This window comes from the organism of the source record quoted next, unplaced genomic scaffold (assembly GCF_019419815.1).
Source record: "Pyrus x bretschneideri cultivar Hongxiangsu unplaced genomic scaffold, Pyrus_bretschneideri_v1 Contig3, whole genome shotgun sequence".
Lineage (NCBI taxonomy): Eukaryota > Viridiplantae > Streptophyta > Magnoliopsida > Rosales > Rosaceae > Pyrus > Pyrus x bretschneideri.
This window is the reverse complement of record NW_025999612.1, coordinates 12471824-12485546: the sequence shown is the minus strand read 5'-3', so window position 1 is coordinate 12485546 and position 13723 is coordinate 12471824. Positions and strand designations below refer to the sequence as shown.

The 13723-nt window shown below is 34.8% G+C and overlaps 1 protein-coding gene across 3 annotated transcripts; it reads left to right on the top strand.

Annotated features, from left to right (window-relative positions):
* Positions 1-6331: 6331 nt before the first annotated feature.
* On the top strand, positions 6332-13723 carry LOC103938978 (zinc finger protein BRUTUS). 3 transcript variants are annotated; one of them, XM_009349037.3, is made up of 14 exons: positions 6332-6779; positions 7226-7435; positions 8383-8577; positions 8665-9029; positions 9382-9607; positions 9827-9995; positions 10094-11278; positions 11554-11725; positions 11865-12086; positions 12189-12326; positions 12434-12668; positions 12773-12832; positions 12968-13039; positions 13335-13723. In XM_009349037.3, the coding sequence occupies exons 1-14, from the start codon at positions 6489-6491 to the stop codon at positions 13473-13475; spliced, it is 3681 nt and encodes a 1226-aa protein (XP_009347312.2). In that variant the 5' UTR covers positions 6332-6488; the 3' UTR covers positions 13476-13723. The 3 variants fall into 3 exon arrangements, with proteins under 3 accessions (XP_009347312.2, XP_009347318.2, XP_048445438.1); XM_009349043.3 differs by lacking the exons at positions 6332-6779; positions 7226-7435 and adding an exon at positions 7629-8239; XM_048589481.1 differs by lacking the exons at positions 6332-6779; positions 7226-7435 and adding an exon at positions 7629-8297.

Here is a 13723-nt window from a genome sequence, read left to right as displayed (position 1 = left end):
CAAGAAGGCCTCGAATCCAAAAATATCATCTTGGATGCCAAAAAGCCCAAATAAGCCCAAAACGTAATTTTGACAGCATTGTACGCTGCTCTTTTATTTCTTCGCCATAAATAAATCGCTTGGAAAAAAAATTTGAAACTTTGACACAAACAATCCTACATTGGAAATATAATTCAAGTATCAAAATTCTTACAAAAATAACTAATAAATTAATACTAAAATTAAGATAAAATATATAGTATAATATTAACTAATCAAAATACTTTTAGCATAAGCGTTTATTATCAATGAATTTTTATAAAGGGACGTTTTGATATAAACGCCTCGTTTTTAAATGTCATAGACTAAACATCTATTCCTTTTGCAAATTTGATTAAACATTTTCCCTACAATTTTAGTACTTTAATTTTATTTCATTAGAAGTCTATTCACGTTAGCATTCCCTTTTTTTCCTCCTATTTTTATGCATCTCTTATTATGATGATTTAAGATTTTTTTTATATTTTTTATTAAAATATTTATTTTAGTAAATTAAATATAATGTAACAAAACTCGTTGTTAGGTACATTTGGTTATATCAGTACGTTTGATTATAATGGTACATGTAATTACTTGGTACATTTGAATTTTTGGTCCATTTGGCTTTTTGATACATTTGAATTTTTGGTACATTTAGTTTTTGATACATTTGAATTTTTGGTACGTTTGTTTTCAAAACATAAGTTTTATTACTTTTGTCCTAATAATGAGGAATTACTTTAATTAATTTTTTTTTTATAGAAAGAGTCATTAACAATGTAAAAGTTTAAATTACTTAAATTAATTTTTTTATATTTTATTATAGAAAGAGTCATTAATCAACGGACAATAGCCTTTTTGTTAATTCAAAATTATATGATTTATCGTTATTATTTAGCATTATCTACAATAATAAGGATTTATCTCCGATCAACTAAAAGTTGTTCCAGATACCTATCTACCAAAAAACAAGACTATTTAGAGTATTGTGTATGAATCAAACATATTTTTAAACATTACAAAAAGATGAATATTCATTTTAATATAGTTTATAATTGGGTACGTTTTAATTTGGGGTGGGTATGTTTTCGTTTGACGTTGGTACATTTTCATTTAATGTTGGTACGTTACCATTTGGCGTGGGTGTACATTTAGATTTGAAAAGTTTAAATTTTTAGACTTAAATATAATTGAAATTGTTTAAAATATATAGCAGATATTTAAATATAAATTAATTTAAATTAATATAAAGTAGTTCAAGTCTGAGTATCTTAATCAAATGTCTCAAAAGCTTAATAAAAAACTCAAAAAGCATAAATGTTTAGTTTACAAGAGTCTAAAATGAGGCATCTAATTCTAATTTTCTCTTTTATAAAATACCATGTATCCATTGAAGTTTGGGATTAGTATTAAAACGGATCACGATTATCCCAACGTTTTAATGTTTGACCAATTTACATATATATATGAACCGTCAACTTAACCGAATATGTAAATCGGTCGAATGTCAAAATATTAGATTCCAACTAGAGAAAGCTATAGTTAAAACCTTGTGACCCATTTTGCAACTTACTCTAGAACCCCGATAATCTGAAACGTACTATGCCCTTGAGAGCATGTGTTTCTGCCATTGGTTGCCTCACTTTGGGTGACATGATACTAGTGGGGTTAAATCAGACCTCCTCATCCACCCCATATTTGAATGAAAAAGGCAGGAATCCATGACACCAATGGGTCGCCTGAGTGGCCATTCATCCTCCATCTGCTTGTATAAGTATCTTCAAAGATATATATATATGAGTGTCACTTCCTGAATGTATGATTCACTGAGGAAGGACCAGATCATATGCATTCTTAGTCACATGCACTTCAAAAAAGAGGTTTAATCTTCTGGGAAATACTTTTTCTCCGACATTTTCACTTGTCCTCTACACATATTCATCTCCTCCGTAACACTATGTGAAGTGCTCAACCAACACGCTGCGATTACTCACACAAGAAACTTAGAACAGCATACCGGAAAACTGGCTAGCACGCACGTACCTAATATTAGTCGTTGTCATAATTCGGAGCACGCACACAACGAGCGACAAGCAGCTGCACTCTCTTTAATTTGTTAGAGGCATGCAAGTGGAATGCTACTTCACCATGCAGTAGTGTTCATGAGATAATAACAGTAGGGAAATTATCTTTCTTCCACTTCATAAAAGTAGAATATCAGATATCATGATTGATTGCTTAAAGCCTTTTTGACACTAATTAATTTGATAAACCAACTTTTATCCATGCTTTGGATAATATATTATCCCAATATCCATTCAAGAATTACCAAAAAATCAATTAAGCACAGTTAATTAATTTTGTCTTCAGGCATGACAGCAGCTTGGCTAAACATTGCAATTGCTAGGGTTTTGCATGCAGGGTTTTCGAAAATTTTGATGGTTTTCAACCAGCAGGAAGTGATGGTTACATAATTCATCTGCAGTTCTCATGTTATTATTAACGTCGTTACTCCAAAAGAATGAAAATTACGAAAAACAAAAAAGCAGCTCCTGATTTGATGATTCAAACATTCACAAGTTGCTGAACCTGCAATCACATCTGCATTGCGATTTCATTAATGTTGAAGTAAGTCCCCTTTTTTTGGTAGGTTAACTGTAATCCAAGTACTTACCAGTTTATTAGACAGTAATTTAGACGGCCTAGATTTTTGGTAGGTTGACTGTAACCAAGTACTTACCAGACAGTAATTTAGACAGCTTAGAGCATCATCAAAGAAGATGTTAAACAATCTACACCAGCAATAACAGTAAACAAAAAGAAAGACATCATTTGTGTTTTCAGTCAAAATGTCAATTATTATGTGGCATGACGTGAATTTACAACAAATGTGATTGCTATAAAATTTGACTGTGACTTCAAAAATTGATTAATAAATGTTTTTAATGTTTTCTATTACTTTTACTATTGTTTTTGGTTCTAAAAATGTTTATTACAAGGATAATGTTAGGGATACCAAATTTTTAATCCAAATTTATAAACCAAATAATGTGTCATCAATAAGAAACAAACACGTTAATCGACACTTAGTTAATAATCCAATCATCTACAACCACATCATTTAGTTTGCAAATTTGGTTGAAATTTTTTGATCTCCCTAGCATTACTCTTATTACAATTATGAAAAAGTAAATAATGTGATAAATAATAATTTAATTTAACATAATGGATAGAGAACAAAATTTAAAAAAAGATCAAAGTGTTATATAAGCTTCCAAATTTAAATTTTATTTTAAAAATTGGCATCTCTTTTGGAGATCCTTTTACAAATTAGCTCAGTTACACTCAATAAACTCAAAACTGTTAACATAGAAAGCCGCAAACCAGAAAACAAAAGTCAGTAGAAGCTAATCGATAAAATTATGGGAAATTTAACGAAAAACTTTTAGTACTGTTCACTTTAACGGAAAATCACATTTTGACACTAAAAAGTCAATTATGATACTATTCACTTTACCCCTTATTTGTCTTTATCATTAAAACTCAAAGTTTTCAAACTATTTTCATTAGTTTTCCTTAAAATTATTGTGTTGATGAAACACAAAGACCACTTTGAAAAAAAAGCACAAAAAAACAAACATTGGTTGAGGAAGTGGGTCTGCAATATCTTTGTACATAGAAAGTGCTTAAAGGAAAAGAAAACATATTAGTGGCCAAGTTGGAGGAGTTGGAGAGGGAAATGAATGATTGACTAACTGATCAGACATAAAGAAAGGTTAAAATATCATTAATATTCGCTAATAAGAGGTTGATGAAACATCTCAACTAAAGAGGAGATTTTCTAATGAAAGGTTTGTAGTGAGCCAAACAGGGTTGCTTTAGTTGGTAAAGGTATGTTTATGGTTAATCTCAATCTAAGTTTGATCTCTTTACCTGCAGTTTTCGTTGGTTCGCGATCTATAGATTATTACGTAAATTTATATTAGTGACAACTGTTAATTAGGTGTCACACACAAGTCCTTTCTGCTTGAAATTGTGGATATGTCCTGACACTGGTGGTGAGAGTTGCAATCTCCCCTAAAACTTTGTACCTCAAAAAAAAAAAAAAAGTTTGTAGTGGATTCATTTCAATAATTCACACACATATATTTGGATAGAGCGCCGAAGTCCCAAAATTATGTCCTTGTTTAGGTATTTAGATTTTTTGTTGAACAATTTCCCCACGTACAGTGCCATTAGAAGGCAGGGCGAAGAGTTCATTAATTGTGAAAAAAAACTTTTCTGGAGCGGAAATATATCTCTTGTTTCTGTCTCTCTTGACTTGAAAGTATATATACATGCAAATTTTTCTCATGCTATATGACGAGAGACAAAGAAAAATAATATACATGTGTCGTGCAAGTTCTTTTCATACAACAAAATCTCGATAAATGAATGTTCGATAAAATAATTAGCTCAGTTAAATAATAGAATCTTCTGGCCCTAACATGGACTAGTGTAGATAATAACTTCACTAAATGCATAAGACAATATTTTTTTTAAAATCCTTTAAGGTCCAGTAAATATATATAATAATTGATGAAATGCATGAAAGAAATAACACATAAAATTCATAATAAATACTTTAGAATTTTTTTGCTTAACAAATTCTATTTTCTCAATTTAGCTGTTTCTACAAATATGCGTCCACAGCCGGTTTGCTTTTTCATTGTCCCTAACAGAACTGAACCTCATCTCTAGTTTTTTGCCTTTTCTAGAGTTCTTATCCAGTCAATGCAAGACCTCGTAGAGAAACAAGATATGCTGTGGAGTCTAAGAGATTACGTGCATATATAGAGAGATTAGATTCTTGTACATAAAACATCTTGAAACACTTTATCTTCTTGGGGATTTATTTTTAAAACACTTGATCTTCTTGTTCTTAAATTATCTTAAAAGTTTTAAGGGAATTTTAACGAAACACTCTCGGTACGGTTCACTTTTAACAATCTTTTTCATTAAAACTAAAGGTTTTTTTAGATTTTCGTTAGTTTTCTTACGTTGTTTTAAAGCCCTAAACCCTCTACTTGTATCTTTGTTTTCTCAATAAGATACATGAATTTTTGTTTTATTTATTTATTATATACATGCATCTTTGATTCTTAATCACCAAAAAAAAAAAAAAAAACCATAAAATTCTGAATTATCGATAAATTAATAAATTATTCATTTATCGATATAATAATAACTTCTTTAACTAATAATTTTTCTTAGTTCTAAATTTCTAACATTATTCATTTATATAAAATTTCACTATACACCGAACCCTCAAACAATAATTTCCTAGGTCTAACCTTAAAAATATTTTGTTTTATGCTTAAGCAAATAAAGATACAATCGTACAACAACGGGATATTAAAATAGAAAAAAATTAATAAAAACAGAGTTTGCAGTTCTGAAAGAAATTGCAAACGACTAAAAAACTTGACAAAACTGAGGTGTAACTTGTGAGGGCGTGGGCTGGCACGAGCCTACTCAAACCACAGCACAATCGGCACGAGCACCCTGTGTGCCTTCAAGGCTTCAACCTTAAACATCTTTCCCTTTCTAGTCTTTAAATCTCCAACCATCTCGAAAACGACTCACTTAATTATTTGATTTCATTTTCTTAATTACATCACAAGAATTAAATTAGTCTGCTTTCAACATATAATAATGCATATGTATAGTTTGATGTGCAAATAATTGATTAAGTTGGTAAAACTCTTAAATCACCGAATACTATTAAGCACTCTTTTAGGTATGAACCAAAACGAACTAAGTTCTAACTCTAATCGACAAAGTTAAGATTGAATGTCTCTATCCCAAATCTACATAGTTATCTGATCACATACGTATCTCTATAGAATTTTAAGCACTCGTACGTCAAGCTAATTGAATTTGAACTAATTTGGCCCTTTTCCGTAGTTTTCCTTTGTGATCACGCTTCCATTCTTCTTTAGTTGAAGTAGAAAGATTGTCAGTTGTGATCAAATTCTTTTTTGAAAAACTTAATAGAAGCTTGCATTAGATAATTTTTCGTTTTTATTTAATTATAAATGTTTCTAAATAAGAAAATAAGGAAAAAATCACCATTACATATAAATTTAGGAACAAATTATTTTCAAAAATTGGATTAATTGAGAGAAAAGAAACAAATATTTTCTTTATGAAAAAAATTCTTTAGTAATTTCCTTACCATACATGAACAAGTGCCTCACGTGACTAGCCGTTAATGACATCACCGTCCACAGTGGCGCCGTGCGGACTATAAAAACTCATCGTCCTCCTTCACCAGTCTCTCCTTATCGACCTACTCCAAGCCCCCCCTTCTTCTCCGTCAAACGAAAATAACAGACAAAAATTAAATTCGGATAAAAATATTTTAGAGAGAGAAAGAGAAAGATAAAGCGAGAGAGAGAGAGAATTCTCCGATTTCCTGGAAGACGAGGATGGCGGCGCCGTTAACGGACGGAGGCGGAGGACTGGTGGTTCTGTCGAATTCCGTCAACAAGGTGGAATCTTCGTCGGTCAATGGCTGCTTGGCGAGCACGGAGGAGCCGACAAGGAGGCCGATTCTGATTTTCCTGTTCTTTCACAAGGCAATTCGGAAGGAGCTCGATGCGCTCCACCGATTGGCCATGGCCTTCGCCACCGGAAAAAGAACTGATATTCGGCCGCTGCTCGAGCGCTACCATTTTTTGAGATCGATTTACAAGCACCACTCCAATGCCGAAGACGAGGTCATTGATTTTTCTCTCTATTTATTGGATTCGTTTTCGTTGAGTTTTGAAATCGCATTCAGGAATTTCAATTTGTTCGAAGAAATTAGTTTATTCTGAATTATAGCTGTATGTCTTGGTTTCTTGTGTATAATCTTTAATATTAGTGAAGGTTTTGCTGCAATTGCATGTGTGTTGGTAAAGATTGCAATTTTATTTCTAGCATTTTAAGATATGATGATCATGTGTTGATATGGCTTTGTTCATTTCCGAACCGAGATAGTGTTTCGTTTTATATCATCAAAGTAGAGTTAATATCCAATGGCTGCACTTGAACTGTATTCTGTTTTTCAAAATTTTCTTTCTTGTTTAAGTTTTCTATCAGTCTGGCCAAGCAACGTCACGCGAACATTTTGTTTTCCGCTGCATCTTCTATTCTATTTATGTGATTGTTTTTGGAAATTCAGGTAATCTTTCCAGCTCTTGATATACGTGTGAAGAATGTAGCACAAACGTACTCCCTTGAGCATAAGGGCGAAACAAATCTTTTTGATCATCTATTTGAGCTGCTAAGTTCGAATGCGAAAGATGATGAAAATTTCCCAAGAGAGCTAGCGTCTTGTACAGGAGCCCTACAAACATCAGTTAGCCAACACCTGGCAAAGGAGGAGCAACAGGTGCTGATTCATTTTTTGAAGTTTGAATCTTGACTCTTTTTTTTATATACCACCAGTTGGCCCAACGTGTTATTCCTAATTACTTACGTGTTATTTGTAATTGCTTTTTATAGATGAAAAAAAATGGAAAGAGAGTTTTTAAAATAGTTGGTATTCGAATAATATTTTCTAGTGGTAATACTATGACGTGGCTGCATATGTGGTTATACCATGTCAGTTTGTGATTAGCTCCTGGTGGCGTTCTATGGGAAGTATAATAACCATTAATGATCATCACTTTTGGTAGTTTACTTATTTTTCCTCATGAAATTTCATAACTAAATGTACTGGCCATGCAAATCCAACTTTGCAATTTTGGTCTATTAGGAGCTATGACAAGTTCGAAAATCTGATGATCACCATAGGTACTGAACACAAAGTTTCCCGACAAAGTTCAACCACTAATATACTGTTAGTTGAGTTTCTGCCTTGGAATGTTTTCTATTAGGAGCTACAAAACTGTCTGATCAACATCACTTTTGGTAGCAAGTACATGTATTTCACACAAAATCCCCTCTCTATGTGCATCAAGTTGTCTCTGTTAGCGTGTACACATAATTGACTCCTCTCTCTCTCTCTCTCTCTCTCTCACACACACACACACACACACACACACACACACACACACACATCAACAACAAGGAAACCCCACGCATCTGCAGTAGGAGGGGAATGGAGGAACTACGGTAAAATAAGGGACCCCCTGGGAGATCTTTCTTCATATAGTATGAGCACCATAATAGCTGTCCTTACGAACTGGAAGAGGTGAAAACTTATGCTTCTTGGAAAACTTCCATTTGTCAACCAAGGGACCTCCTTGGAGGTCTTTATTCATATTTCCGAAATGTTCTTTTATGCTGAACTTAGACAGTGAGATTGGAACTTATTTTCAGTTTTATTTTTGGCAGGTCCTTCCCTTGCTCATTGAGAAATTTTCAGTTGAAGAGCAGGCAGCTCTGGTCTGGCAGTTTCTATGCAGCATTCCTGTGAATATGATGGCCGAGTTCCTTCCATGGCTTTCATCATCTGTTTCACCTGATGAACATCAGGATTTGCGAAAATGCTTAAGCAAGATTGTTCCAGAGGAAAAGCTTCTTCAACAAGTAATGTTTAGAGTTGGTCAAAGAATTCAGTGTTTTCTAGTATTGCTCTCCAAATGCACATAACTGACAGCTCTTTGTTACTTGAAGGTCATTTTCACCTGGATGGGAGGTGGAAACAGTGTTGACATGTTTGGAAGCTGTCTAGATGCCCCTCAGTTCCAATGTTGTGTGGATTCTGGTGCTAGCACATCAAGTCAACATATGGAGAAGGAGAATTCTGCATGCGAGTGCAGGACTGGGAAAAGGAAGTACTTAGAGTCAAGTACTGATCTTTCAGATAACATTGCAGGGCACCCAATAAATGAAATACTTCTTTGGCATAATGCCATTAAAAGGGAGTTAAATGAGATAGCTGAGGAGGCTAGGAAGATACAACGTTATGGAGATTTTACTAATATATCGGCTTTCAATGAGAGGTTGCAATTTATTGCTGAAGTTTGCATCTTTCACAGGTATGTCTACATATCTATCATGTATCTGATGGAAAGTCAACTCATTTAACTTCTGCTGGATATTAGTTTTTCTTCCATTTTGAATGATGTGTGGTTAGTAAAAAGTTTCTACTATGGTTGCATGAATTGGTACTGCAACATGTTAAAGCTAATATGTCATAGGGTATGATTCAGTTTTGGTATTAAATTTTTAATAATTCCAGTTTTTCCCTGTTCTCTACTCTTTGAATTGTTTCTGTCACTTGATGTATCATTTAGAGTCTGCTCCTAATGAATTCCTAGCCTGCACTTGTGATTATATATCTTAATTTCTCTCCTTTTTATTTTAACATCACTTATTTGCTGATTTCAGTATTGCTGAGGACAAGGTCATATTTCCAGCGGTTGATGGAAAAATTTCCTTTTTCCAAGAGCATGCTGAAGAAGAAAGTCAATTCAATGAATTCAGGTGTTTGATTGAAAATATTCAAAGTGCAGGAGCCATCTCTACTTCCGCTGATTTTTATGCAAAGTTATGTTCTCATGCTGATCAAATAATGGAAACTATCCAGAGGCACTTTAGCAATGAAGAAGTTCAGGTAAAGTTTCTTTATTGCTACAATAATTCTTCTGGATTTTTTTGGTGCTTTTATAAGTTGTGGAAAGTTGATGCGTTACCTCATAGAAATTATATTGAAATGATAATAAATTGGTAACATGGCATGTTTGATAATTATTAGATAATAGATACTAGAAACTATAGAATTAATATCCCATCTAATTCCTAACGGTAATTGCTCCATTCCCTGCATATCTAGGTTCTTCCACTTGCTCGAGAGCACTTCAGCTTCAAAAGGCAGCGTGAACTTTTGTATCAATCTTTGTGTATGATGCCCTTAAGACTGATTGAGCGTGTTTTGCCTTGGCTGGTTGGAACGTTGACTGAAGATGAAACAAAGAATTTTCTCAAAAACATGCAGTTAGCAGGTTCTGTATTTATTGTTTAAGTTCACCTTTTAATTGAAAAATACTAATAAAAAAGTTTACTAGTCACTTTCTATTCTGACATCTAGTTTATGATTCAGCTCCAGTGCCTGATTCTGCTTTAGTAACACTCTTTTCGGGATGGGCATGCAAGGCTCGTAGTCAGGGTTCATGCTTGTCGTCAAGTGCAATTGGTTGCTGTCCTGTTAAAAGCTTCACTGATATTGAAGAAGGTTTTGTTCGTTCAGCATGTGCGTGTTCTTCCGCATCGTCTGCTAGAGACAGCCTGACACCAGCTCAAGCAAATAATGTGCACAGGCCAGCCAAACGAAATGTTTCTATGTCATGCAATGGTAGTGACCAGTCCTGCTGTGTCCCAGGTTTAGGAGTGAACAGCAATAATCTTGGGCCGAGTTCTCTTTTTGGGGCCAAGTCTTTGCGATCCTTATCTTTCAGCTCTGGTGCCCCATCACTGAATTCCAGTCTTTTTGTCTGGGAAACGGATCATTCTTCTTCTGATATTGGCTGTGGGGAACGCCCTATTGATACTATTTTTAAATTTCATAAAGCCATACGCAAAGATTTGGAGTATTTAGATAGTGAATCTGGAAAGCTTAGTTATTGTGATGAAACCACTCTTCGGCAGTTCATAGGAAGGTTTCGATTGCTGTGGGGATTATACAGAGCGCATAGTAATGCGGAGGATGATATAGTGTTTCCTGCGCTGGAATCCAAAGAGGCGCTTCATAATGTGAGTCACTCATACACACTGGACCATAAACAGGAGGAGAAATTATTTGAAGATATCTCATGTGTTCTGTCGGAGCTTTCTCACCTTCATGAAAGCTTGCAAAAGGATCACATGGACGAGGATTCAGCTGGAAGTAGCATTAGCTTTTCTGCTGCTAATGGTAACTACTCTAAAAAGTATGACGAGCTAGCTACGAAGCTTCAAGGAATGTGCAAATCAATCAAAGTTACACTAGATCAGCATATTTTCAGGGAAGAACTGGAGCTGTGGCCATTATTCGGCAGACACTTCACTGTGGAGGAGCAAGACAAAATAGTTGGCCGCATTATTGGGACCACGGGTGCTGAGGTGCTCCAATCAATGTTACCATGGGTGAATTCCGCACTTACTCAGGATGAACAGAACAAAATGATGGATACATGGAAGCAAGCAACTAAAAATACAATGTTCAATGAGTGGCTTAATGAATGCTGGAAAGGAATTTCAGAATTAACTTCACAGACTGAAACATCGGAAAGTAGCACTCCTCAAAAAGGTTTGTATCATGATCCAGGTGTTTTTGTCGAAGATAAACACACAGTTAAGGCAGTCAATCCACCATGTCGAATGAGGACTATGCCTTTGTCCTGACTTCTAATGGGAGATATTAGACTTTTTAGTACCGTCAAGTTAATTTTTGAATGCCCAACTTGATTTTGGGAACACAAGTACCAGCTGGATTATATTTCTGAGCTTCAGTGAATTTAATGTCTAAAAAGCTGCCTCTTAACTGTATTAATTTAGCTTATCTTGACTTTTATTTTGTTTTAGGGATTGAATTTCAAGAAAGCTTGGATCACACTGATCAGATGTTCAAACCTGGTTGGAAGGATATTTTCCGTATGAATCAAAATGAACTTGAGTCAGAGATCAGAAAGGTTTATCGTGATGCGACTCTGGATCCAAGGAGAAAGGCATATCTTGTGCAGAATCTTATGACTAGGTTAGTTCTATACTAACCTTCTAGAATTTCTCCGATTACTACACTATCTTATTCTGACACAAAAACTAGATCATGACGTCTAAAAAACATAACCCTATTGGCCAATATTCCTAAATAATGATAGACTCGTTTATTTCAGCCGCTGGATAGCTACTCAGCAGAAGTTACCTCAAGAAATAGCAGGAGAATCGTCTAATGGTGAAGACATGGTTGGACACTCACCAGTGTATCGAGATGCTGAGAAAAAAGAGTTTGGGTGCGAACACTATAAAAGAAACTGTAAACTCCGAGCTGCTTGCTGTGGCAAGTTATTTACATGTAGATTTTGCCATGACAATGTGAGCGATCATTCAATGGATAGGTACTTTTCAATCAACACTTATATTTCAAGTTACATCACATTAACTTTATTCTTATTCTTCTTGTTGGGGTAAAACCTCGGACTTTCTCTTAACCATTGCAGGAAAGCAACATCTGAAATGATGTGCATGAGCTGCCTGACCGTTCAGCCCGTTGGGCCACTATGCACTACACCTTCATGCAATGGACTCTCCATGGCAAAGTACTATTGCAATATATGTAAATTTTTTGACGATGAAAGGTATATGAGTTATTAATTGAAATTTCAATTTTGTACATATTTAATCATTAATTCTGATAATTAGTGAATTCTTATGTGTAAATTACATCTTCCTTTTACAATTTCAGGACTGTGTATCATTGCCCATTTTGCAATTTATGCCGACTCGGAAAAGGTCTTGGCATTGACTTCTTTCATTGCATGACATGCAATTGTTGCCTGGGGATAAAGTTAGTGAACCACAAGTGCCTGGAGAAGAGTTTAGAAACAAATTGCCCCATCTGCTGTGATTTCTTATTCACATCAAGTGCAACGGTTCGAGCTCTGCCTTGTGGCCACTACATGCATTCTGCTTGCTTTCAGGTCTCTGTTTTTATAAAGCTTCTTTTTAATCCATTTGCCATGTGCTTTTCTCCTTTCCTTTCAAAAGAAAAGTAAAATTAAACTACTGTGTTGTTTTCTATTAGGCATACACTTCCAGTCACTATACTTGTCCAATTTGCAGCAAATCTTTGGGAGATATGGCGGTAAGAGGATTTCTGGTTTTGTTTTTAACTTTTTTCTTCTTCTTTTATCGTTACTGGAGAAGCTTTGTCATTATCTCTTGAGATCCTTTATGAAACCGAACTGTGAGATCTTTCTTAATCTCTATACCTACTCAGGTTTACTTTGGCATGCTTGATGCATTATTGGCTGCCGAGCAGCTTCCAGAGGAATACAGGAACCGTTGTCAGGTGCATTGCTTCTACTCATTTTACTATATTCATGTTCTCAAAGTTAGTCGTCTTGACATGCTGAATTAGTAGGTCTCCTATCTCAAAGAAGATTACAGGTTCTACGTTATGTTAGTTCCGTCTCCTTAAACTTGCGACTTGGTCTTCATATGTTTAATTTGACGATATTATTTGTCCTCTTATTTTTCATTTCCTTAAAGACGGCATGTCTTCACTTGCGATAGATGCATTACTTTGCCGAAATTTAGAGGCATAATGGTAAAGGAACCATCTCACAAATTAATTTTCCAACCAGGACATTCTATGTAACGACTGTGATCGAAAGGGTACCTCACGGTTTCACTGGCTCTATCACAAGTGCGGGAACTGCGGATCTTACAACACCCGGGTGATCAAGGGGGAGACATCAAATACCGACTGCTCAACATCGAACTAAAGGCAGGTTTTATTTTTTTGACAAAGAGATGTATATATGTTGGTTTGTAGATATTTGTACAGGCAATTCAATTTTCCCGTGACCATTAAAGTGGTTATTTGACATCCGACACAGCAATTTTGTAGAAGCCTGGTAAATATCATCCTGCCTTGGTTTCGAGATATTCGTTTTTCGAACATATAGACGGAGGAAGTAAACAGAGCTCATTGAAAGCCATCTGTATATAAATTTGCTAGTGTCGCTTTTTC

Coding starts and splice junctions, on each gene's coding strand:
- LOC103938978 (XM_009349037.3), top strand. CDS start 6,489: ATGGCGGCGCCGTTAACGGACGGAGGCGGAGGACTGGTGGTTCTGTCG. Junction 11,726..11,864: donor GTGCAGAATCTTATGACTAG/GTTAGTTCTATA, acceptor CGTTTATTTCAG/CCGCTGGATAGCTACTCAGC. Junction 12,327..12,433: donor AAATTTTTTGACGATGAAAG/GTATATGAGTTA, acceptor TTACAATTTCAG/GACTGTGTATCATTGCCCAT.